At 43.2% G+C, this 25,191-nt stretch overlaps 1 protein-coding gene across 1 annotated transcript in view; it reads right to left on the bottom strand.

Annotated features, from left to right (window-relative positions):
- Positions 1-25,191, bottom strand: part of egfra (epidermal growth factor receptor a (erythroblastic leukemia viral (v-erb-b) oncogene homolog, avian)) — a 260,506-nt gene that overhangs the window by 58,156 nt on the left and 177,159 nt on the right. Inside the window, exons 7-14 of the mRNA XM_028790897.2 lie at positions 24,500-24,641; positions 20,206-20,322; positions 17,229-17,355; positions 17,068-17,141; positions 16,865-16,955; positions 12,324-12,523; positions 4,669-4,801; positions 1,572-1,662 (exon numbers count right to left, since the gene is read on the bottom strand). Of these exons, the coding sequence (XP_028646730.1) occupies positions 1,572-1,662; positions 4,669-4,801; positions 12,324-12,523; positions 16,865-16,955; positions 17,068-17,141; positions 17,229-17,355; positions 20,206-20,322; positions 24,500-24,641 (975 nt within the window). The remainder of the gene's footprint in view (positions 1-1,571; positions 1,663-4,668; positions 4,802-12,323; positions 12,524-16,864; positions 16,956-17,067; positions 17,142-17,228; positions 17,356-20,205; positions 20,323-24,499; positions 24,642-25,191) is intronic.

Here is a 25,191-nt window from a genome sequence, read left to right as displayed (position 1 = left end):
ATTGCCAGAGATATCACAGCCATGTGCTTTTCTTCCTACATGGGGGGCGCTCTCCCATCAGAGCTGAACACAATCAGAAACAGTGGCAACATCTGACGTTCTGCTTGGCCAGAATTACATTTTTGAAATATCTTTTTTATTGATTTTTAAAGTTTATCCCGTTTCATTACTATATGGGCAGAGTCACTAGTCAGTCCATAAAATCTTTTCCCTCAGGCTGTCAGAGTCCTGTAAATGCCATCACTTCCCCTTTACTCAAGCAGTGGCTTCTGTCTGACTGATGGAGTGCTGCTGACATGTTCTCCCATCTCAGTAGAGGACTTCTGAAGCTCAGGTTTCTTGATCACCTCCCTTGTCCAGTAACTCAGTTTGGTCAATTCTAAGAAGAGCATTCTAGACGAGAGAGCGCCAGTTAGCCCAAACAAAGGAAGCTGAGTGGCCTGTTCTTGTCTGGTCCTGGTGGTTCCAAAATTCTTCCATTTCACAATTAATCCTTGAGGCCACTGAGCTCCTGGGGGACATTCAAAGCTTTAGATCCCCATGCCCTGATCTACACCTCAACACAATTTGATCATAGGTGGTCTACAAAGAGTTTCTTGGACTTCATGGCTTGCTTTTTGTCCTGACATGCAGTGTGAGTTGTGGGCCCGTCTATACACAAAGGTGGGCCTTTTTAATTGGTGTCCATTCAATTCGGTTTGCTATTGGTGGATTCCAGTCAAGTTCTAGAAACATCTCAAGGAAAATTAGGGCAAATAGGACCAACTGAGCACAACTTGGAGTGGCAATAACAAAAGGTCTGAATACTACAATGAAGAAGAAACCTCAGTTTTTGAATTTGAATAAGTTTGTAAACCTTTCTGGTCCAATGTTGTCACTTTGTCATTATGAGTTATTGAGTGCAGCATGATGGGTCAAAAATGGTCAATGTATCCAAGTAAAATTCAATGTACAACACAATAAAGTGCACAGAAAGTGAAGGGCTCTGAAGACATTCTGACCCCTGTGTATTTCTTTTTATACTTTACTTAAAACCAAATTATTTATTGGTATGGTAAAAATGAATAACGGGCAACCTAAAATTCTCTCTGACCCACTTAATCCAACATGGGAGGCTGAAGCCTATCCACAAAATCTCTGGGGCAAACCAGGAATCAGTCCAGGATGGGGCAAAAGGACCACTCAGGCCCACACACAGGGCCAATGTGGAGTCGCTAATTGAGCTCACATGGATATCCTGGGGGGCATGCAGGAGATAAAATGGAGAACCACACAGAAACGGGGAGAACATTCAACAGCACCCGGATGATGAGCAGGCACAGGAGTAGAACCCGGGAAGTTGGGTCTTACTCATAAAATAATCTGAGTGCAGGATTTGGGAATCGTAGGAAGTCAGCAGTGGGATGTGAACCTCCAAGTTGGTGGTGGTCAGTCTGGCTATTTCACCATTAATCCACAAAAGCCCGCCATTTGTAAAAGGTGATTGTGAAAGAAACTCCGTTGTTTTTAACCGAAGAGACACCTTAATGGGCTCAGGGTGGGTTATGGGGTGCTGGGGAGGTCACACTTACTGGTCCAGAGCAGGTCATGGTGGAGTTCTGTGGCTTGCACTCCGGGTGACATGCCAGGCACTGATTGTCTTCAATGTACTCCCTGGAGTCCCTGTCATTAAAAAAAAAAAGAAACAAGTCAGACAATGTCACTTCCGGAGACAGGCGTCAGCTCCCCGTTGTAGGGTCAACTTCTTTCGGCAGGGCACTCTGGCGGCACCCAGTGACCCCGACAGGGTTGCCCTTCAAACCTTACAGGTCCCATGATACCCTGCGGGTGTCCAAACTGGGAGCTGACCAGAGAAGCCTGTGTTAGGGATAAACTGACCCAGTCCATCCACTACAGTGGTGGCCAAAAGTTTGGAGAATGACCCAAGTGTGTTGGTTTTAACAAAGTTTGCTGCTTCAGTGTTTTTAGGTCTTTTTGTCAGATGTTTCTATGGCACATCCATCCATCCATCCATCTATTATCCAACCCGCTATATCCTAACCACAGGGTCACAGGGGTCTGCTGGAGCCAATCCCAGCCAACACAGGGCGCTGGGCAGGAAACAAACCCCGGGCAGGGCGCCAGCCCACCGCAGGTTTATGGTACACTGAAGTAGAATTACAAGCAGATCAGAACTTTCAAAGGCTTTTATTGACAATTCCATTAAATTGATGTAAAGAGTCCATATTTACAGGGTTGGCCCTTCTTTCTTTTTCAAGACCTCTGCAATTCGTCCTGGCAGGCTGTCAATCAACTCCTGGGCCCAATCCTGACTGGTGGCAGCAGCCCATTCTTGCAGAATCAATGCTTGGAGTTTGTCAGAACTGGTGGGTTTTTGTTTGTCCACCTGTCTTCTCAATGGGATTAAGGTCTGGGGAGTTTCCTGGCCATGGACCCAAAATGTCAATGTTTTGTTCCCTCAGATGCTTAGTTCTCACTTTTGCCTTTTTCCTCAGCTCCAAGTTTTATAGGGAGAGGAGGCAAAAGTCTCTTTGTTGGGTCGACAGGTGGTTTACGTGCCACACTTTTCTGCCCCGGGGCGGCCCTTTGTTTGTAATGTAATGAGCCTCTTTAGCGTGGCTGTCCCATTCGCAAACGAAACAACAAGACTGGGGATACGCGAGCGGTATTCTGTAGGGATTACTGTAATCAAGAGGACTGACTGGGAGACAAAACGCCAGGCAGAAGCGCAGTGGGAGCACAGGCTGAGGGTCCATAGCGGGTACAGCAACGTAACTGGAAAATAAAATAGAGGGAGAAACCAGAAGCAGAAGAGAAAATCGAAAAAATCCAAACCCAAAGTGAGACCAAATGCTGGGCTTACTTGTAAAGAAGCCAACTATGCTAGAGTTCGTTTTAGTTTATAGATTTTTAACAAAGGGATAATGAAACACGGCACAGACCCCCACTTACGTCAACAGAGCACAGATCGCAGTCACATGACCCGTCTCAGTGCGCCACCTAAACAAAAGATGGATGAATGGGGAAGATGGGGGAAATTGCCTTTTCTCATGACCTTTAGGGGGGTCAGAGCACAGGATCGGCGATTGTGCAGCACCCCTGGAGCAATTTTTGAGGTCTTGCTGAAGAGCCCAACAGAGTAGGATCCCTTCTGACGGTAATGGGATTTGAACCGGCAACTTTCCAGATAACAGACGTAAATCCTTAGCCACAGAGCCACATAAAGATTTATAACAACACAGGGCCACTGCTAGTAGATCAGCACTGAGTTTCCAGTTGTAGTTCTTTGCTTTACTTTATTTCTTTTACTTTATTCTACACTCAGAATAGGAGATTGCAATGAAAAGGTACGTGACAGTAAAATTCAAAGGTGATTTTTCATTAGACACACCCAAAAGCATTCAGGACGGACAATCGTTTTTCGTGCGTCACGTTTCTGCCAGCATTTCTCCCCTTGCTGGGCTTTAAAGTTGTGTGTTTTGCCTAATTTTGTATCATTTATTTGTATTAATATTTCTTTTGTTTATTACATATCTTATTCTTTAAATCTATTTGATTATGCCCCATGTGTTTTGTGGGTGGTTCCCCAAGAGGGGGGGCCACCTGCCAGTCACCGCCCTCTCCGGCATTTCCTTGGTTCCTGGCGGCTCATTTCGAATGCGCTAGGGAGTGGAGGGTTTCTCGTGTTCACTGTGCTTTGTGCTCCTGCTTTTTGTGATTTTTCTGGATTTTTGAACCTGTGCTCTGTTTTTGACTTTGCCTTTGAATTCTGTATTGGGGACTTGGCTTGCAGTGGATTGCCTTGCCTTCTCAGGCAATTCCTTTGTGCTCGTAGGAGCTTCACACATTGTTAAAATAAACCTTTCATTTAATAAAGATTTTTTCAAGGGCCTTTTTTGTATCTATTTGGGGTTTTGATGGTATTTTCCCCACTAGAGGGCAACCTTTGAAGTGCCTTTGGGATACTGGAGTCCCAACATCATGAACATGGGAGTCCCAATAAGCTGTTCCTATAATGCCCACTAGAGGGGGGGGGGGGGGATATCACCATCAAGCCCAGATTTATTTCGTGAAAAATTTTTCAATACATGAAGCTCCGTAGAACACACAAGGCAAAAATAGGAGTTGCTGGTTAGGGGTGATCCCAGGGTGAGCAAGTCCCAAAACAGAACTCCAAGGCAAAGTCAAAAAACAGAGCAAACAGGTCAAACATTTTCAATAATTAAGGAAAAGCTCAGAAGAAGGTACAAGAACTCACCAACACCAGAGCGCATTCACAATGAACCGCCAGGAATTGTGGGGCAGAGGGCGGTTACTGGCAGTGATTGGCAGGTAGACCCGCCTCTTGGGCACCCAGAAAACACATGGGACACAATCCAGGCGGTTTACATGAATAAACAAAATCAAAAACAAAGAGTAACGCACATAAACAGCATAACTGAAAGAATCAAAAATGAACAAAAAGAGACACAAAACATGAATCTGGGCAAGAGGAGGAACCCCAGCTGAGAGATGACATCTTCACCATCAAGAAACGTCTGTTAGAGCTGTACCAGAACTATTTGGAGAAAAAAGGATCAACTGACAATCAGAACAGAACCAGTAGAGAGAGACCAACGCTGGTCAAAAGAGACCCCTAAAATACACAGGAAGGCTGACGAAACTCACCCGTCGCCAATATTGCACTTCTCAACGCACTCCTGGGCCCGGGAATAATGTCTGCATGCAAAACACATGGAGGGACCAGGACCCCAGCATCCATCGCTCGTACACAGGGGATGACAGGAGTGATTTCTTTTGGCTGAAAGAAAATGAAAATCAAAAAAAAAAAATCAATCTGTCCATCCACCATTCATCCTGCTTCATTAGACTTAAGAGTTGTGGGGACGAGGACCTAGTGGTGGCTACAGTGGCCCTCCACCTGCCCCCCTCATTGGCCCAAGTGGCCTCTTCTCCTGTTCAGACTTCACTGAGCACAACTGCAGTGAAAAAGCAATGAAAAGCAAAGTGCTCCGTTAAAGGTGGGTGGGCTTCTGGTGGTTAGTGATGTCGATCAGAGAAATCTGCCACAGTTGTTTTTTTCCCCATAAAGAATTTGTTGGCTTCACCAGCGACCATGATGGCCAGATTTTTTTCTTCCCTGGAAATTCGCTGTGCGGATTATCCCAGCACCCCACGATGTTTTGAGAGGCCAGTAGTGACATCACAGAGCTGTAGCTGTCATGTTGGCTTGGGGATGTCACTACCCGATCTGCACAACCTGCCCAATTTGTGTCGCACGTGCGCAGAACTTTCACACACACTTTATGGCATTGCCTGATCTGCTTCAGACATTCACTCGGAAACTCTTCACTGTCAAGTCTGTTAATGTTAAAAAACAAAAAAAAACACAACATCATTGTTGTCTTGATGTTCGATATGACCTGACGTGCTTTTTTCAGCATATAGGAAAAAGAAAAAAAAATCGCCAAAGTCACCCGCATGATTGTAAAATAAAAGTCAGAAACACGAATCTCGATGAACCCGTCGGCACAATGCCACTTGGCCGCCTCTTTAACAGGACTTTATGCCGCTGGGCATCTCATTGACTAGTCAGGGCCGGATTAAGACTTTTAGAGGCCCTAAGCGCTTGAAAGATTTTGGTGCCCCCATAAATATACAGTGGGTATAGAAAAGACCCCCCCCCCTTCGAAATGTTCTCAATTTTTTCCCTTTACAGCCTTAAATGTAAACACACAAACTAATATTTCTTCCCAGCTTTACTTACTCAATGCACTCTCTAACATCCAAGTGAAAGAACTCACAGCTACAGTTCAGAAGAATTATAAAAAAATCAAAAACAAGAAATCCTGAGATTAATAAAGGACCCCCCCCCACACCTCCTAAACTCCATCAGGTGTCAGTGCTCCCCATTTCCATTGCAGTTACTGGCTTCCTCCCACCTGTGATCAGTTGTAATGAGTGTAATTAGTGAAGCTGTTCCTGGTCCATTCGTTCCCTTGCTTGGCAGTGCCACTGACAGCACACAACTGACTATGGGGGGCAAACCACTTTAAGAAGATCTCAGGGATGGAGTTGTGGATGGACATAAGGCAGGAGATGGAGACCAAAACATCTCAAAGGCTTTATCAATCCCAAGGAGCCCAGTAAAGTCCATCATAAAGAAGTGTTAGGTACAACCAGGACCCACCAAACTGGATGGAAGAGCAAGGAGGAAACTGGTAAGTGAGACTACCAAGAGGACAATGCCCACTTTGAAGGTGATACAGGATTTGATGCCACAGACTGGTCATTAATGGTGTGCATGTGACAACAATTTGACAAGAGCTCTACCATTGTGGCTTGTTCGGGAGGGTCGCACTTCTCAACAAAGGCCACATTAAGGCTCGTTTGAGCTTTCCCACAATGCACCTTGAAGATTCTGATGCCAAGTGGAAAAAGGTCTTATGATCCGATGAGACCAAAATCAAACTACTTGGCCTCAAAGCCAAACGGTACACCAATGCAGCTCACCATCCACAACACACCATACCTACAGTAAAGCATGGAGGGGGCAGCATCCTGTTGTGGGGGGCCTGGGGCTCTCGTTAGGGTCGAAGGAAAAATGGATGGGGCAAAATACCATCAAATTCTTGAGGAAAACCTGCTACCCTCTGCCAGAAAGTTGAAGACGGGCAGAATGTTCACCTGTCAACACGACAACAACCTGAAGCACACAGCAAAACGGACCATACAGTGGCTGAAGGAGACAAAAGTGAATGTCCTGGTGTGGCCAGTCGGAGCTCAGAGCTAAATCACACTGAAAATCTGAGGAAAGATCTGAAGATAGCAGACCACCAACACTCACCATCCAATGTGACCAAACTTGAAGAGTTAAACTGTAAAGAAGAATGGGGGGCAAATATCACACAATCTAGGAGTGCAAAGCTGAGAGAGAAGAATCACAACAGACTCAAGGCTGTCATTAAAGCAAAAGGGGGGTCAACAGAATGACATTGACATTGGGGGGGGGGGTCCTTTATTAATCTCAGTAGGTCTTGTTTTTGATTTTTTATAATTCTTCTGAACTGTAGCTGTAAGATCTTTCACTTGGATGTTAGAGACTGCATTGAGTAAGTAAAGCTGGGAAGAAATATTAGTTTGCGTGTTTTCATTTAAGGCTGTAAAGCAAAAAAATAGGAATATTTCAAAGGGGGGGGATTCTTTTCTATACCCACTGTATCTGATTCAAAATATAAACAATAATGAACTGTAAAATATACTTCATAAAATTCACAGCGCCACAACCCATTTTTATTTATATGCGGCTCTTTCTATCGTTAGCACCGCAATAAGTACACTAAACCGCTGGGGCGTCTGTGGAGAAAGCATCAGCAGGGCATCTTAATACATAATTCGCCTGCCTCCTCACTCACTCACTCACTCACGTCTGAAGCCGAATGGCAGTCGCCTTCTGCGCAGCTGCCTGGAAAGCCTTACGAGACCGAAATCCAACCTCAACATCGCGGCAGGCGGCATATTTAGCCTACGCATTATACAACTGTCTTCAACAGGTACATTCATGACTTAAACATTTCAAAGTTCGTCTCACTTCCAACTTATACAAATGCCTCTAAAGAGAAAATTTGCTTCATCGTGGCAGGTGGCGGATTTAGCCTACACATTTCGGGATTATTATTCTGAAATCCCAAATCCTTCCGCCCAGGCGTAGGATATTAGCCCCGATCACAGCCAACCCTCACACTCAAAATAATACGTAAGAACATATTATTATTAAGTACTTTCAGCGGGCGAGTGATGTGAATGTGCAAGTTAAACTGCATTTTGCACCCCGACAGCACACTCGTGCACACCCACGCCGTGTTATCCATCTAAGAAATTGTGACAGAAAATAATGGGGCTGCTGGGTTGTTGCTTTGCACATCCCAAATTTGCCAGATCTCGCTCCATGTGACTTTTTTTGTTTTCTTCCCGAATTTAAAAATCAAGAATGAAGGCCGGACAATTTGTTACTGTGTTATAAAGGAGGCGCTAGACACGGTAACTAAAAGACAAGTACAGGGAATGATTCCAGGAATGGAAGAAGCGCCGAGACCCAACAAGTATCATGTCACAAGGGGTGTATTTTGAAGGGGACTAAAGTGGAACGGCATAAAATTCTTTTTAACAATTCCAGGAATTCTTGGGTTCACCCCTCATATGTTGGCATCATCTGCTTTCGATTGTTGGTAAATGAATGAATGGCTTTTATTCTGGGCTCATTTTCTGACTTTTGAGTTTCATTCATGCATTTCATTTTGATTGTCGATGTCTGTTTTTCTTTTGTCCTGTTTCAGCTTTATCTGTCCACTTAGTTATGTGCTTCACTTTCTGGTCACTAATTAAAGGCCCTCATGGTCTGTCTGTTCCATCTCCTGGCGGAACACAAACAAGTCCAGGGGTCTTTTTTTTTCCTCCAATAAGAGCTACTTTTACAAAATGAAGATGCATCTTTTTTAACGTTTATTCTCATCGCTGATTTCAACCCAAACAAACTGAATAAGTTTGTTTTGTCTGAACATTTACAAAATGTTGGTGTCCACAACTCAAGTTTTGCATTAAAACATCACAAAAAATATTGAGTTCACTGGTAAGTGCATTTTGTATGTTTGTATGCATTTTCTAACGTATCTCACGCTATTGAACTAAAACATGAAGGTTGTCAAAAATAAACAATGCCATTCCAAATCCACAGACTTCTTCATTTGTCATTGTGTTCCATGTCACTGTGTCACTTTATTCACAGGTCCAGTCGCATGTGTGATGTGTTTTTTAGTTAGTCAGATGACTGGCACTGAGGTGTATGGTGGAGTGGAGCCCCTGACTGTTCACTCTTAAGGAGTCATTTAAATGTTTGTCTGTCAGTCTTGTTCTGAACTTTGATTTCATGACATTCATGTCAGACTCACAGAGGTATGGAGACCCAAACAAAGCAGACATTTTCAGAGCCCATTGGTGAAGATCCTTATAGTTATCTGGCTCTACTAAGCTCCAGCAATGCTGACAATGCTGTTGAGACTTTAACTGCGCATTATTTTGAAGGTTTACTAATACTGCATATCTACAGTTAGGTCCATAAATATTTGGACAGAGACAACTTTTTTCTAATTTTGCTTCTGTACATGACCACAATGAATTTTAAATGAAACAACTCAGATGCAGTTGAAGTGTAGACTTTCAGCTTTAATTCAGTGGGGTGAACAAAACGATTGCATAAAAATGTGAGGCAACTAAAGCATTTTGTGAACACAATCCCTTCATTTCAGGGGCTCAAAAGTAATTGGACAAATGAAATAACTGGAAATCAAATGTTCATTTCTAATACTTGGTTGAAAACCCTTTGCTGGCAATGACAGCCTGAAGTCCTGAACTCCTGGACATCACCAGATGTTGGGTTTCCTCCTTTTTAATGCTCTGCCAGGCCTTTACAGCAGCGGCTTTCAGTTGCTGTTTGTTTGTGGGCCTTTCTGTCTGAAGTTTAGTCTTCAACAAGTGAAATGCCTGCTCAGTTGGGTTAAGATCAGGTGACTGACTTGGCCATTCAAGAATTTTCCACTTCTTTGCTTTAATAAACTCCTGGGGTGCTTTGGCTGTATGTTTTGGGTCATTGTCCATCTGTATCATGAATCAATTTGACTGCTGTATTTAGCTGGATTTGAGCAGACAGTACGTCTCTGAACACCTCAGAATTCATTTGGCTGCTTCTGTCCTTTGTCACATCATCAATAAACACAAGTGCCCAATCTACCTGGAAAGGGGTCTCTCTTTGAACTGCCTTTCCCAAGGTTTCTTCCATTTTTCCCTACTAGGTTTTTTTGGGAGTTTTTCCTTGTCTTCTTAGAGAGTCAAGGCTGGGGGGCTGTCAAGAGGCAGGGCCTGTTAAAGCCCATTGCGGCACTTCCTGTGTGATTTTGGGCTATACAAAAATAAACTGTATTGTATTGTATTGTAGTGTCCCAGTGCCACTGGCAGCCATCACACTGCCTCCCTCCACCGTGTTTTACAGGTGATGTGGTATGCTTTGGATAATGAGCTGTTCCACGCCTTCTCCATACTTTTTTCTTGCCATCATTCTGGTAGAGGTTGATCTTGGTTTCATCTGTCCAAAGAATGTTTTTCCAGAACTGTGCTGGCTTTTTTAGATGTTCTTTAGCTCAGTCCAATCTAGCCTTTCTATTCTTGAGGCTTATGAGTGGCTTGCACCTTGCAGTGCACCCTCTGTATTTACTTTCATGCAGTCTTCTCTTTATGGTAGACTTGGATATCGATACGCCCGCCTACCCCCTGGAGAGTGTTGTTCACTTGGTTGGCTGTTGTGAAGTTATTTCTCTTCACCATGGAAATGATTCTGCGATCATCCACCACTGTTGTCTTCCATGGACGTCCAGGTCTTTTTACATTGCTGAGTTCACCAGCGCTTGCTTTCTCTCTCAGGATGTACCAAACTGTAGATTTTGCCACTCGTAATATTGGAGCAATTTCTCAGATGGGTTTTTTCTGTTTTCGTAGCTTAATGATGGCTTCTTTCACCTGCATGGAGAGCTCCTTTGACCGCATGTTGTCTGTTCACAGCAAAATCTTCCACATGCAAGCACCACACCTCAAATCAACTCCAGGTCTTTTATCTGCTTAATTGATAAGGACATAATGACGGACTTGCACACACCTGCCCATGAAATAGCCTTTGAGTCAATTGTCCAATTACTTTTGAGCCCCTGAAATGAAGGGATTGTGATCAAAAAATGCTTTAGTTGCCTCACATTTTTATGCAATCGTTTTGTTCACTCCACTGAATTAAAGCTGAAAGTCTGCACTTCAACTGCATCTGAGTTGTTTCATTTAAAATTCATTGTGGTAATGTACAGAAAAAAAATTATAAAAAAGTTGTCGCTGTCCAAATATTTATGGATCTAACTGTGTATATATATATATATATATAATCTAATGTCTGTATGTCTGTCCGCTTTTCACAACAGAACTACTTAACAGATTTAGATCGTTTTTTTATCTATAATTTGCTAGAACACTCTGGTTGATTTCGTGACTTGTCTCATTTCACTATGTATCATAGTTTGCTTGTGGTTTTGATTTATTTACGTGAACCCGAGAGACACACAGTGGGCCGAGGGGAGGGCCCTTCCTCACTCACTCGCCAGCTATGCCCTTACCCCCACATAAGTAGTTCTCTCATTCGCTAGCTATGTGGGGGTAAGGGCATAGCTGGCGAGTGAGTGAGGAAGGGCCCTCCCCTTGGCCCGCTGCATGTTTCTCGGATTCGTACAAATAAATCGGTACTGCAAATGATACAGAGCGAAATAAGAGAAGTCGCAAAATCCACCGGAATGTTCAAGCAAATTATTGAAAAAAAAACGATCTAAATCCTTTAAGTAGATCTCTCATTCGCTAGCTAACGGATTTAGATCGTTTTTTTTTTTCTATAATTTGCTTGAACATTCCGGTTGATTTTGCGACTTCTCTTATTTCGCTGTGTATCATTTGCAGTACCGATTTATTTGGACAAATCCGAAAAACATGCAGCGGGCCAAGGGGAGGGCCCTTCCTCACTCACTCACCAGCTTCGGGGTCTGTTCCTTAACTCCGTTTAGCTAGCGAACGAGAGAACAATTGAATTGAACTTTGTTTGATATTTAAAATAAAGTGTTACTTAGGTCTTGATGAGTTTGAGTCTGGATATTCTCTTAAGTGTATTTCATCATCACCCAACCCGCTATATCCTAACACAGGGTCACGGGGGTCGGTTAGCGCCAATCCCAGCCAGCAGAGGGCGCAAGGCAGGAACAAATACCCAGGCAGGGTGCCAGCCCACCGCATCTCTTAAGTGTATGCCACATTGAAAATATAGATTGCAATTCAGAGTGTGGATCGTGAAATGATTTTTTTGGAAAGATCGCCCACCCCTAATTTGAATAATCAAGTTTTCAAATTAATGTAGGATTCATTAACCCTTTGGCAAGCTACTGTACTTGGAAAGGGGTTGCAAGCAAGCGACGTGTCGAAGACCCCTGAACTAGACAATTACCAATTCCCTAACTAAAAAAAAAATCAGCAAGTACAAGTAAATGCTTTCAAAGTTATTCCGCCGCCATCTTACATAGTGAAGTGTGATGACACAGTACATCGCGTGGCTTCTGCCCATTGAGTGGCAGTGAGTTAGTCACCGTAAACTAGATGACTGTGACCGTGACTCCCACCAACGCACTCCAGCACACTAAGACTCAATTTCCATGGCTTTCGATCAGAAAGCGCTCTGCACATTCACTTACCGCATTCTGTCAAATTTGCATTGTTTTGTGACTTGACATCTTGCTTTTGCAGCTTGAACAGTTTTTTCCATTGCAGTGTATTAGCCAAGCAAAGATTGGGGTTCTTTTTAATGACCACATCGCCATCACTGATTTCCTTTAGTGATCGCAGTCCAAGGAAAGAGAGGTCGGTATTCACTACTCCAAAACTGATGGTTCCACTGTGAAGAAAGCAAAGAAAATGCCAGTCTAGGACATTTATCAGACTGAACTGTTTTAAGGTAGAAGAGATTGAACCGTTAGGGTCAGGTGACCATAATGTAACACTGTTGGTATTTTGGCAGAGTGCACATTTACAAACTGCAAGTTGGACCTTAGTGGGGCAAATTCTGGGCAGATGCAGCAAAGTCTAAAAGGGATAAATTGGGAAAGGCTTTCAAGTGCAGAAATGGCTGAGGAGGAGTGGATTGGGTTCAAAAAAAGCTCTACATCTAATTCAGGATAAGATGCGGTAAAAAATTAAAGATAAATCTGCAGTGGATAAATAAGGAGACTGAAAAGAAGCGGCAAATGCATAAACAGACAAATAAAGCATTGAAGATGGATGAAGCAGCCACACCACATGAACTTCTGAAGAGGTCATCCACCTAAAGCTAAGCCTGTGTTGGCCCGGCCAGAACTTGGATGGGAGACCAACCAGGAAAAACTTGGTTTGCTACTGGAAGCTGCGTTGGTGTGTCCAGCAGGGGGCGCTTACCTTATTGTGTGTATGTGGCTCCCAATGCCCCAGTGCAGTGACACAGTGCTGTAAAAACGGTGTCACCCTTAGAACTGAGATCCTGATTCTCTGTGGTTGTTGTGATGTGAGATTTTACATATAACTTGATGAATATTTTGTATGTCTTTATTTGTAATTTAGGCAAAGCAATGTAATTTAGTGTTTACCCCCCCCCCCTTAGGAATGGGTCTGTTTGAATTTTATGACAGGATTTGGGGGATGTGTCTTAAACCAGTTTGCCGAGTGTTTCTTTGCTAAAGTCATTTCTACTCCCCCCCGCAAGTAGGCTAAGGTGTACTTTAACATATGGTTTGGGGGCAGGTGTTAAGATGTTCTATTCCCCATTGGTCTGAGGTATGGCTGTTTGGAATTGGCTTGTCTCAGAGGCCTTTAAGTACCATGATGTACTATTGGCTCTAGGGGTTGGACAGAACATCTAGAAATGTACGTGTTTAACCTCACAATCTCTCTCTTACCAACCAACATATGATGAAGAAGTATCTCTCTCTTGCTAACCTGTGATGATGAAGACAACACAACGAAGAGCACAGCTCAGCAGCCATTTTGAACAGACATGTGGCTGAAAGCTGAGCGCCAATGATGCTTAACTAGAGACATTTAAGTAACTACAAGTCTGTGTGCCGCCTGAACTACATTTCACCATTTAATCAGGTTGTATGGTTGCCAATATTCAAATGTACTTTGCATTTTGTTATTATTTATGAATATTATCAATAATACGGGTGCTGGTCATAAAATCAGAATATCATGACAAAGTTGATTTATTTCAGTAATTCCATTCAAAAAGTGAAACTTGTATATTAGATTCATTCATTACACACAGACTGATGTATTTCAAATGTTTATTTCTTTTAATGTTGATGATAACTGACAACTAATGAAAGTCCCAAATTCAGTATCTCGGAAATTAGAATATTGTGAAAAGAAAGGTTCAATATTGAAGACACCTGGTGCCACACTCTAATCAGCAAATTAACTCAAAAGCCTTTAAATGGTCTCTCAGTCGAGTTCTGTAGGTTACACAATCATGGGGAAGACTGCTGACTTGACAGTTGTCCAAATGACGACCATTGACACCTTGCACAAGGAGGGCGAGACACAAAAGGTCATTGCTAAAGAGGCTGGCTGTTTACAGAGCTCTGTGTCCAAGCACATTAATAGAGAGGCGAAGGGAAGGACAAGATGTGGTAGAAAAAAGTGGACAATCAATAGGGATAACCGCACCCTGGAGAGGATTGGGAAACAAAACCCATTGAAAAATGTGGGGGAGATTCACAAAGAGTGGACTGCAGCTGGAGTCAGTGCTTCAAGAACCACCACACACAGACGTATGCAAGACATGGGTTTCAGCTGTCGCATTCCTTGTGTCAAGACACTCTTGAACAAGAGACAGCGTCAGAAGCGTCTCACCTGGGCTAAAGACAAAAAGGACTGGACTGCTGCTGAGTGGTCCAAAGTTATGTTCTCTGATGTAAGTAAATTTTGCATTTCCTTTGGAAATCAAGGTCCCAGAGTCTGGAGGAAGAGAGGAGAGGCACAGAATCCATGTTGCTTGAAGTCCAGTGTAAAGTTTTCAAAGTCAGTGATGGTTTGGGGTGCCATGTCATCTGCTGGTGTTGGTCCATTGTATTTCTGAGGTCCAAGGTCAACGCAGCCGTCTACTAGGAAGTTTTAGAGCACTTCATGCTTCCTGCTGCTGACGAACTTTATGGAGATGCAGATTTCATTTTCCAACAGGACCTGGCACCTGCACACAGTGCCAAAGCTACCAGTACCTGGTTTAAGGACCATGGTATCCCTGTTCTTGATTGGCCAGCAAACTTGCCTGACCTTAACCCCATAGAAAATCTATGGGGTATTGTGCAATATGCCAGACCCAACAATTCAGAAGAGCTGAAGGCCACTATCAGAGCAACATGGGCTCTCATAACACCTGAGCAGTGCCACAGACTGATCGACTCCATGCCACGCCGCATTGCTGCAGTAATCCAGGCCAAAGGAGCCCCAACTAAATATTGAGTGCTGTACATGCTCATACTTTTCATGTTCATACCTTTCAGTTAGCCAACATTTCTAAAAATCCTTTTTTTGCATTGGTCTTAATTGATATTCTAATTTTCCGAGATACTGAATTTGGGACTTTCATTAGTTGTCAGTTATAATCATCAACATTAAAAGAAATAAACATTTGAAATACATTAGTGTGTGTGTAATGAATTAATCTAATATACAAGTTTCACTTTTTGAATGGAATTACTGAAATAAATCAACTTTGTCATGATATTCTAATTTTATGACCAGCACCTGTACTTTGTTTAAACTGTAACTTAACTTCTGCTTGTCTTTTTACTACATTTAATTGCCTGAGATTATAGATATAGAAGGGAAGGTGGGGATACGTTATATACAATAATACCTTATAAACAGTGGTAAGTCTGTGAGATCAGGCATTCTGACAGGGAAAGTAGAGCAATACACAGTATATTACTCTACCAAGACAAAACAGTGGTCATTAAAGATCCCTGGGCATCTTTCGTAAAGAGTAGGGGATATTCCGATGTCCAGTCTAAATTGCCCCCCATGGCCTAGTCATTCTGGCCCACTAGCCATCCCCTGTCTGTAATGATCTCTCATTCCCACCACCTAACAGCTAAAGTGTGGTGAGAGTAGTGGAGCAAAAATGGCTGCCATCACATCATCCAGGTGGATGCTACACATTAGTGGTGGATGAAGTGGCTTCCCACTCCCTACATAAAGCACTATGTACATGTAAAGAATTATTATTATTGTTGTTATTATCGTTTCATTAACCCTTTAAACTCCTGCCTCATTTTTGTCCATTTTCTGCTACTTTCTGATTTTACTGGCCATAACATTATCATCCTTCACTCAATATTTATGTTCTGCCCCTCAAAATGAGATACGCAGTATATACAGTAAATGTAAAGAATTATTATTTTATTATTTATTATAACACCACTGCCAACCATAGGGTGTATTGAGAGCTTCCGAGCAACTGTTAAAAATGGTTGTAGGGAAGCTAAAGGGCAGTCCGAGAGAAATACTAAATAGACGGGGCAGTTTAACTCTTTCAGGGCGGATGTCCACTTTCGTAAACATTAGGGGTTCAGTGTGACAATCAACTGTAAACGGTGACAAAGATCGCCATTACATTTCAGTTTGCTTCAGTTAGCTTTGTTGGTCTGACTGAGATTCCCTGCACTCGCGTGAGTAGTGAAGAGCAAACGACGGCAAAAATGGCATTGACATCTGGGGAGAGAGCAAATGCACAAAGCAAAGTACACCGTGGATGAAGATTTGCACATCATCTCTGAATTGGACTTTGACTTGTCAGACTCCGATTTTGATCCAAGTGATCTGGAGCTGGAGATCGGGGTACTGGCATCAGCAGACTGTGGTGCTGAACACGTTTGTGTAGCTGACCTGCCAACGGTAATGTTCACCTGGGACGACTGCCACTTACAATAACAAGAAGTACAAAGTAGATTGTGAGCGTGACTGCCGCTGCACCCCTTGCCATGCGAAGATAGCCTGGCAGCCGCCTGTGAGAGAAGCTTTAGCCACAAGAGACGGTGAACTGGTGGCCACAGCATGCAGTGACGGATGTTTTATGATTTATGTGCGAAATCACCGCTTTGTGCGCTTTTACTTTATGGAAAAAATATTTAGCCCTAAATGAGTTAATAAGCTTGTTATCCTAATAGCTTTGACAAAGACACGTCCATCGATGTGAATAACTTACTGCTGCTTCGTTCTTCCACGAATGATTTCCAGATTTTCAAAAGGAATAAGGCTGGGCATTTTTATATGCCATTGTTGAATAAGAAGAAATCCTTAAAAGATTGAAAAAGAAAAAAACAGGCAGTTAGAAGATAAGCTGAATGAAAGTCTCTCTTTTGTTATTTCATGCTTTGCTTATTTAAGCGGAGAGTTCCTTTTACTCACCTGTAATTTCTTTCACCGTCCTGAACACTTCTAGTTTGGAAATGTTCAATGGAGGTGTCCTGGTGAAGCCGTCGCTAAAACAGATCAGCAGAAAGAGACTCAGCGCAAACAGTCGGCCAACAGCCCGCGATATAAAAAGGACAAGCCGCCGCGTGGCTTACCCGGCAAAGGTGACCGGCAAGATGGAGACGTCACCGTTGATTTTTGTGCAGTTCTGGAAGGAGTCGATGTTACTCGCGTTAATGGATAAGACGTTGGTGAGCTCGCCCATCCCCAGTCCATTGCAGGCTGGAAGAAAAATCAATAGAAGTCATTAGTAAAAGCTGATGCTTCATGAAATAATTCAGAATTCAAGGAACAAAAGCCACTCTTCTTATATATAAACGTCTACCAGCAAACCCGCGATTCTCGAAAGAATCAAAAATCCAAGAATGGCAATCACTTTCTGTTCCGATATTTGGAGGGAAGAAAAATCATGGAGGGTGGGTGCGTCCTGGGAAAGTTTAAATTTAATTAAATAAATATATTTGTACTAAAGCGTTTTCTTTTTGGAGCCGTGACTCATCTGGTTCTGGTGTTTCAGAAGCACGTTGTAGGCGCCTGCATTCATTGTTTTATCCATGCGGTCTCGTTTTTGTTTTTCTATGGCTGTGTCGTTAGCTAGAAGTTGTTTGCTGACGGTGGCGGATTCACGTGCTGAAGTGACCATGGTGGCGGATCCGGGCTTGGAGGGCTACATTACTAAACGAAGGTGGTATATGCAGTGGTGTGCGCGGTTTGGGCAGCAGTTGTACTGTGTACAGCTTGCTTGTGGACTCTGGCATCTGTGCATATATATAAGGTGACCAGAATTTTTTGGGCCAATCCGGGGATATGGAGGGGGGGATTTAGAATCTACAGATCACGAGTAGGGACTCTAAACAATACAGAGTACAAAGCGAAAGCTTATCACGTGATTTCTCGCCAAAGTTGCGGTAAAGCATAACCTCCGTCAAAACACCGCGCACGCACGCCGAGTTCAAATTATCGTGGTGATGAGATACATTCAAAAAAGTGAACCAGCTGAAATTGGGGACGAAATCTTAAACCGGGGACAAAACGGGGACATGTTTCTGAGTAGGGACAGTTGTCCGAAAAAGGGGACTGTCCCCGGAAAATGGGGACGGATGATCACCTTAATATATACAACCTTTCACGTCTATCTATCTATCTATCTATCTATCTATCTATCTATCTATCTATCTATCTATCTATCTATCTATCATATAGTGCATTTCACATCTGTCTATATATTTATTATATAGTGCCTTTTATATCTATCTATTAAATATGCAGACCGCGTCACATTATTAATATCCATCCATCCATTATCCAACCCGCTATATCCTAACACAGGGTCACGGGGGTCTGCTGAAGCCAATCCCAGCCAGCACAGGGTGCAAGGCAGGAACAAACCCTAGGCAGAGCGCCAATCCACCACAGGACAGACACACACCAAGCACACACTAGGGACAATTTAGGATGGCCAATGCACCTAACCTGCATGTCTTTGGGCCGTGGGAGGAAACCGGAGCATCCGGAGGAAATCCATGCAGACATGGGGAGAACATGCAAACTCCATGCAGGGAGGACCCGGGAAGTGAACCCAGGCCTCCTTACTGCGAGGCAGCAGCGCTACCACTGCGCCACCCCACACATTATTAATATGTGCCTCGCATTTTAAGGTACCATCGAGAACAACACCTAAGCTCTTAACCTGGGAAGAAGAAGAGATTAGAGAATCACCAACAGTCAATGAAATATGCGGGCAAAAGAAGGATGAGAATGGAAGTCTGGAAGGGGGTGTAGATGGATGAAGTAAAAGAAGAACTGAAGGAAAAGGGCCTGACAGGCGAGGAGGTGCAGGACCGAGCTGTGTGTTGAATGCTGATGAAGCACATGGACACCAAAGATGAAGAAGTTGTTCATTTTTTCTTTTTCATCTGACTACAGAACGCTCCTCAAAATGGTCAGATCAGAAACTTCTGTCTGGCTTTTTGATGTCAGTCTTGGAGAAGGGGCTTATTTCTTGATGGCTGCGCTGAACGATGGCAATAGTAAAATGGAGAAGGTTGATCAGGGACATGGACACCCTACAGAAGTGGGCAAAGATGAAGAAGGCACCAGCTTCTTTAACTCTTTCAGGGCAGATGTCGACTTTTGTCAAAAGGAGGGATTAATAGTGGTACTCACTTGTAGACGGTGTCCAAACCTGCTGTTATGTTATAGTTGGACTCTCTTTGCTTCATTGGTTTGACCGAGATCCCCTGCACTCACATGAGTAGCGAGGAGCAAACAACGGGAAAAATGGCATCGACATCTGGCGGGAGATCGAAGCGAATGCATAAAGCAAAATACTCAATGGAGGGCGTTTTGCGTATTATCACTGAATTTTGATGAAAATAATCAAAAACAAACGTGAAGTAGCACATGAGCTGATCCTGGTGCTGAACCCTGTCGTGTAGCTGACGGGGCCATGTTCACCCAGGAGGACCTCCACTCACCATGACAAGAGGTACAAACCAGATTGTGACGCACTGTGACTCCTGCTGCCCCCCCTGACCCTGTGAAGACGGCCTGGCAGTCAGCCTGCCACGCATTCTTGCCAGCTGTCATGCCGCCTGTGAGCAGCTTGAGCCGCTAGACACTGGGAACTGGCGGCCACGGAACACAGCAGCAACAGCCGTTTTATGTTGATTTCTGTGTGAAGTCATTGCTTTGTGTGCTTTTCAGAAAACGGGGTGTTCTTGGAAAAAATATTCAGCCCTCAAAAACTTAGAGAGCAGGACGTCTTTACTTCATATAGTGCCTTTCTGTAATGAACACCCCACTCCAGGACACTTTATTTAAGGCGTTTATGTCTGTTTATTTTTTTTTAACATGGCACACAGACATGTGAAGGGGTCTCGCTCAGGGTCACAGTCCCATCCATGGCTTATCCACTCAGACCTGATGGACCACCTGCATCTGCAGGTCTTTCTGTTCCCACCGACCACGTTTTCATATGGACTCCTAACCCTAGTTAAGTAAGCTGTGAATTCACAGTTTTCAAGACCCCCAAATTCACTTTCGGCAGATGGAGAAAGAAAAGCAGCAAACCTTTTGGGCAGGGTCCTTCACACTTCTTGCATTTCCGGACTCCGTCTTCGTCCACTTCGAAAGTGTCAGCGTTGCAGGTCCGTACACAAGATCCATGGTCCGTTACCACGTAATTGTCTGAAAGAGACGGAAAAAAACAAAAAAACAAAATGAGGGGTGTAGTGGTGGCCCACCACAGTCCACTCTCTGAGATGAGCAGAGCAGAATACATTTGTGGTTTTGTGGAGATGTCATTCCTGCAGCCAGCCATGTTACTTTTAAAAACTAGGGGGCTCTGCAAACACCCGAGAGGGCAATACGCACTAGTCACTTCATGGCTTGGCTGCGCGCGTATGTACAATTTAAACAGATTGTTATTTTCATGGAAATTGTTACGTATGCATGATAGAACTAACTATTTTACATTTCAGTGAGTTATTAACCATAGTAAAAAATAGTAAAACGTAATAAATTGAAAGAAAATGATGTTTCATGTTGCATAAGATGTTTTCGTCGTGTTATACATTTTCGTTCTGTTTGGCTTGCAATTACTTTATAAACTTACACTATTACTGTAAAACAGTTTTTTTAATTTACTTTTTGTTAATATTGCATTGAATTTTGGTTCCGTGTTTGGACTTTCATCGTGACAACTCAATGTATAACTGCCTGTGAGTGAATTTCGTTTCTTTCTCTCTAATAAGTAAATCGACTTTTTCGAATGTTTGTCCCTGTGATTTGTTAATTGTCATAGCAAAAGCTATTCTAATGGGAAACTGTAAATGTTTAAATAAGAATGGCATATCAAGATCTCCTTTGGTGTCTTATGTTATCCCCTGAAGATGTACATTACCTTTCTTGTCACCTGTTCAAATTTTACATGGAAGGAATTATTAAGGATAAGATGGAGCAACACCTGGCAAGGACAGGAGTTATTAGGAACAGTCAGCATGGGGGCAGAAGAGGAGGTCGTGTTTTACTAACATGCTGGAATTCTATGAGGAGGCAACAAAAGGATACGACCAGAGTGGAGCAGATGAGATTATTGATTATCTGGACTGTCAGAAAGCATTTCATAAGGTGCCACATGAGAGGGTGGGCATCAAACTAAAAGAAGTGGCAGTTCAGGGTGATGTTTTTAGGTGGATGTGAGGAACATCGTCAAAATTGGCCGATGTTAAGAGTGGTGACCAGCAGGGGGCAGTGTGGGGGCCGCTGCTATTTTTAATATATATATATATATATATATATATATATATATATATATATTTAGATAGGAATATAAGTAACAAGCTGGTTAAGTTGGCAGATGAAACCAAGATAGGTGGCTTAGCAGATAATTTAGAATCCATTATATCATCACAGAAGGACTTGGATAGCAGGCAGGCTTGGGCAGATTTGTGGCAGATGACATTTAATGTCAGTAAATGAAAAGAATTACACAGAAGCAGTAAAAATGTGAGGATTGAATACACAATGGGCAGTCTGAAAATCGAGAGTCCACTTTATGAGAAGGATTTAGGAGTTGTAGTGGACTATTGGCTATTGACTTCCCAACAGCGTTCAAATAGATAGATAGATAGATAGATAGATAGATAGATAGATAGATAGATAGATAGATAGATAGATAGATAGATAGATAGATAGATAGATAGATAGATAGATAGATGTGAAAGACACAATATGATAGATAGATAGATAGATAGATAGATAGATAGATAGATAGATAGATAGATAGATAGATAGATAGATAGATAGATAGATAGATAGATAGATAGATAGATAGATAGAGAGATAGACAGTGTGACGAACGGTCGGGTCCCATGCCTGGCCGGGACGCCCCTGCTACTTATGTTCCGGGGGAGCAACCATGGGCAGTCCGATACCTCCCCCCGGGACGCTTGGTGGCAGCCTCCCTGGCCGATGGTGATTCCCCAACCTCCCACAGGGCTCCATGGGAGATGGAGTCCTCCACAGCCTGGTTGGGGCCCGGGGTGGCCGCTAGAGGGGGCTGTCTGGATGCAACAGCCCGGCTGGACGAATCTTCAGCCCCACCTGGAAGTGCAATTAGGACCAGGTGATCAAGCACTTGGAACGCTTCCAGGTGGGCTATAAAAAAGGCCAGTCACCATCACTCGAGGAGCCAGAGTTGGGAGGAAGGAGACAAAGCTGGAGGAGGAGTGGTGGTAAAAGAGAGAAACTGTTGGTGTTGTGGTAATTGTGCTTGTGGACTGTGTATTGCCTGTGGGTCACGGGGAAGACATGCGCCCACGGGTGAAGAAAAATAAAGTCTTTGTACATTTTATACGTGCCTCCGTGTCTATCTGTGTCGGGTCAGGCGCCTATATAGCGCCTTTGTTACAATGTATAGATAGACAGACAGACAGACAGACAGACAGATACTTCATTAATCCCAATGGGAAATTCGCAATTCAGAAGCCATTAAGAAGGCTAACAGAATGTCAGGTTATATAGCGCCTTGATATGTGGAGTACAAGTCACAGGAGGTTCTGCTCAGGCTTTATAACACACTGGTGAGACCTCATCTGGAGTCCTGTGTGCAGTTTTGGTCTTCATATTATGAACTAGACATAGCAGCACTAGAGAAGATCCAAAGAAGAGTGACTCGGCTGATTCAGGGCTACAGGAGATGAGTTAGGAGGAAAGATTAACAGAGCTGAGCCCATCGCTTGCATTAAGTTTAGGTGTTGCTAGGACTGAATACACAATGGGAGGTCTGAAAATCAAAAGTACGCCCTATGAGAAGGACTTAGCAGTCATAGTGGACTCGACACAATCAACTGACAGACAGTGTTCAGAAGCTAACAGAATGTCAGGTTATATAGCGCCTTGATGTGTGGAGTACAAGTCACAGGAGGTTCTGCTCAAGCTTTATAACACACTGGTGAGGCCTCATCTGGAGTCCTGGGTGCAGTTTGGGTCTCCATAAGGACATAACAGCACTAGAGAAGGTCCAGAGAAGAGCAACTACGTTGATTGAGGGGCTACAGGGGATGAGCTATGAACAAAGATTAAGAGCCGAGCCTTTACAGATTAAGTAGAGAAGATTAAGAGGAGACCTGACTGAAGTGTTTAAAATGATGAAGGGGATGAGTCCAGTGGATTGAGACTTATTTTAAAATGAGTTCACCAAGAACACAGGGACACAGTTGGAAACTTGTGAAGGGTAAATTTCTCACAAACATTAGAAGTTTTTCTTTACACAGACAGCCATAGACACTTGGAATAAGCGACCAAGTAGTGTGATAGACAGTAAGACTTTAAGGACTTTCAAAACTCGGCTTGATGTTATTTTAAAAGAATGAAGTGGACAGGACTAGCGAGCTTTGTTGGGCTGAATGGCCTGTTCTCTTCTAGAGTCTTTTAATGTTCTAATGTCAGAATTGTTCGACCAATTTTGAATACAACTAATCTTGTCCCATCGCATAGCCCATCACTCAGACATCGATTATGCAATAACATTACGACACATCCTTCTGTCTACAGTAATTCGGCCGGAGGAAGATCAGATGGTGTTAATGGTTGTAGATATTCTTCATGATATTGTAAGTTGATGTTTTCATCTTCCGCACCATCACCACCAACTGTTTCAGCAGAGTCTATTGATACGCATTTAACCAATTTACCGTGTAACCGATTGACAATTTTCGCATTAATTTATTTGACTTCATCGTTTCTCGGTGCTAGGATTTCTTCTGTTGATAACTCTTTGGGATGAAATTCTTCAATAAGATTTGGACATAATACGTCTTCTTTAATTGGGAACTTAAAGTGAGGAAAACGTAAAGATTTATAAGAGCTGAGAGCGCAGGAACTGCGTCTGACAAAAGCATTCACACCAATGAGAGGTGAGAGGACCGCAGGTGTGGGCCGTGAATCGGAAATCGGACTTGAGAAAATCTCTTGGTAACAGTCTCGTCTCGAGATTTTCTTTTAGAATAGAGAGATAACGTTCCCCCTACTGCTTGGGAGACTCCAGCTCCATGCTTGTTTTTAGATTCATGGTGGCTGATAATGATGTGTAAACTTTTGTTTTCTGCAGTTTAATGATGTCGGAGAGTTTTGCCAAAGGAGAACTCCATTGGTGGACTCGCGTGTGTAAATGGAAGTTTATCAAAACCAGGATTCTGCCTTCACCGGTTTACTCACCTTATCCCGGTTGTGTGTGTGCGTGTGAACAAACACACTGAATGTTACATACATCAATTAGGCAGCTGAGGCACTAGCTCTGGACTATAAGAAATCATTCATTCATTGCGAAGGACACCCCGTTTTCAAATTTCTATAGACTCACGTGGACAATTCTTCACGCAGGTGGCCCCAAAATTATACTTCCCGTCAGGGTTAACCTCCAGCTGGTGGGTGTTGGGGTTGTAGAGCATCAGCTGCGGACAGGAATGTTTGCAGGTACCTTCATCCTGGAAATCCCGGCAGGCCTGTGGATTTACAAAAAGAACATAAAACAATATTTGCGCTGGAAAAATGAAAAAGCTCTCAAGAAGGTTCATCTTCATGTTAATAATGAACAAGAAGGCCTGGCATGGACCCATCCTGCACTTGCCCTTCATCTTGTGGCTGGTGAGCGCACATGGGGGCACCACACAGGCTGGTGTGGCCGAGACCAGCTGGGCTTTGTGGTCCACCAGTAAACTCCACTACTGGGCCTGGCTTAAACATCCAGGAGAGGTCATTTAGGGTTATTGTGCACCTCTCATGAGAGGACGTCAATCTGACAGGCACAGTCCTATCAGGAACACAGCAAGTAGGCAACAGGGCTCCAGGACTTAGGACTTCATTATCATTTAATCTTAAGAGCTTCTTTGTGAATTCTGTTCATTAGCTATGGTAAACCTGCAATTACCTGTTTAAATTAAAGTATCTGTTATATAGTGTCTTTCAGAGCGGTCTGTCTATTTTTTATCTATCACATCATACATATTACTCAGTGTTCTTTTCACATTTATCTATATCTATCTATCTATTATA

Source organism: Erpetoichthys calabaricus, chromosome 6 (assembly GCF_900747795.2).
Source record: "Erpetoichthys calabaricus chromosome 6, fErpCal1.3, whole genome shotgun sequence".
NCBI classification, from domain to species: domain Eukaryota; kingdom Metazoa; phylum Chordata; class Cladistia; order Polypteriformes; family Polypteridae; genus Erpetoichthys; species Erpetoichthys calabaricus.
The sequence above is the reverse complement of the archived record's forward strand: the minus strand, read 5'-3'. Positions and strand labels throughout refer to the sequence as shown.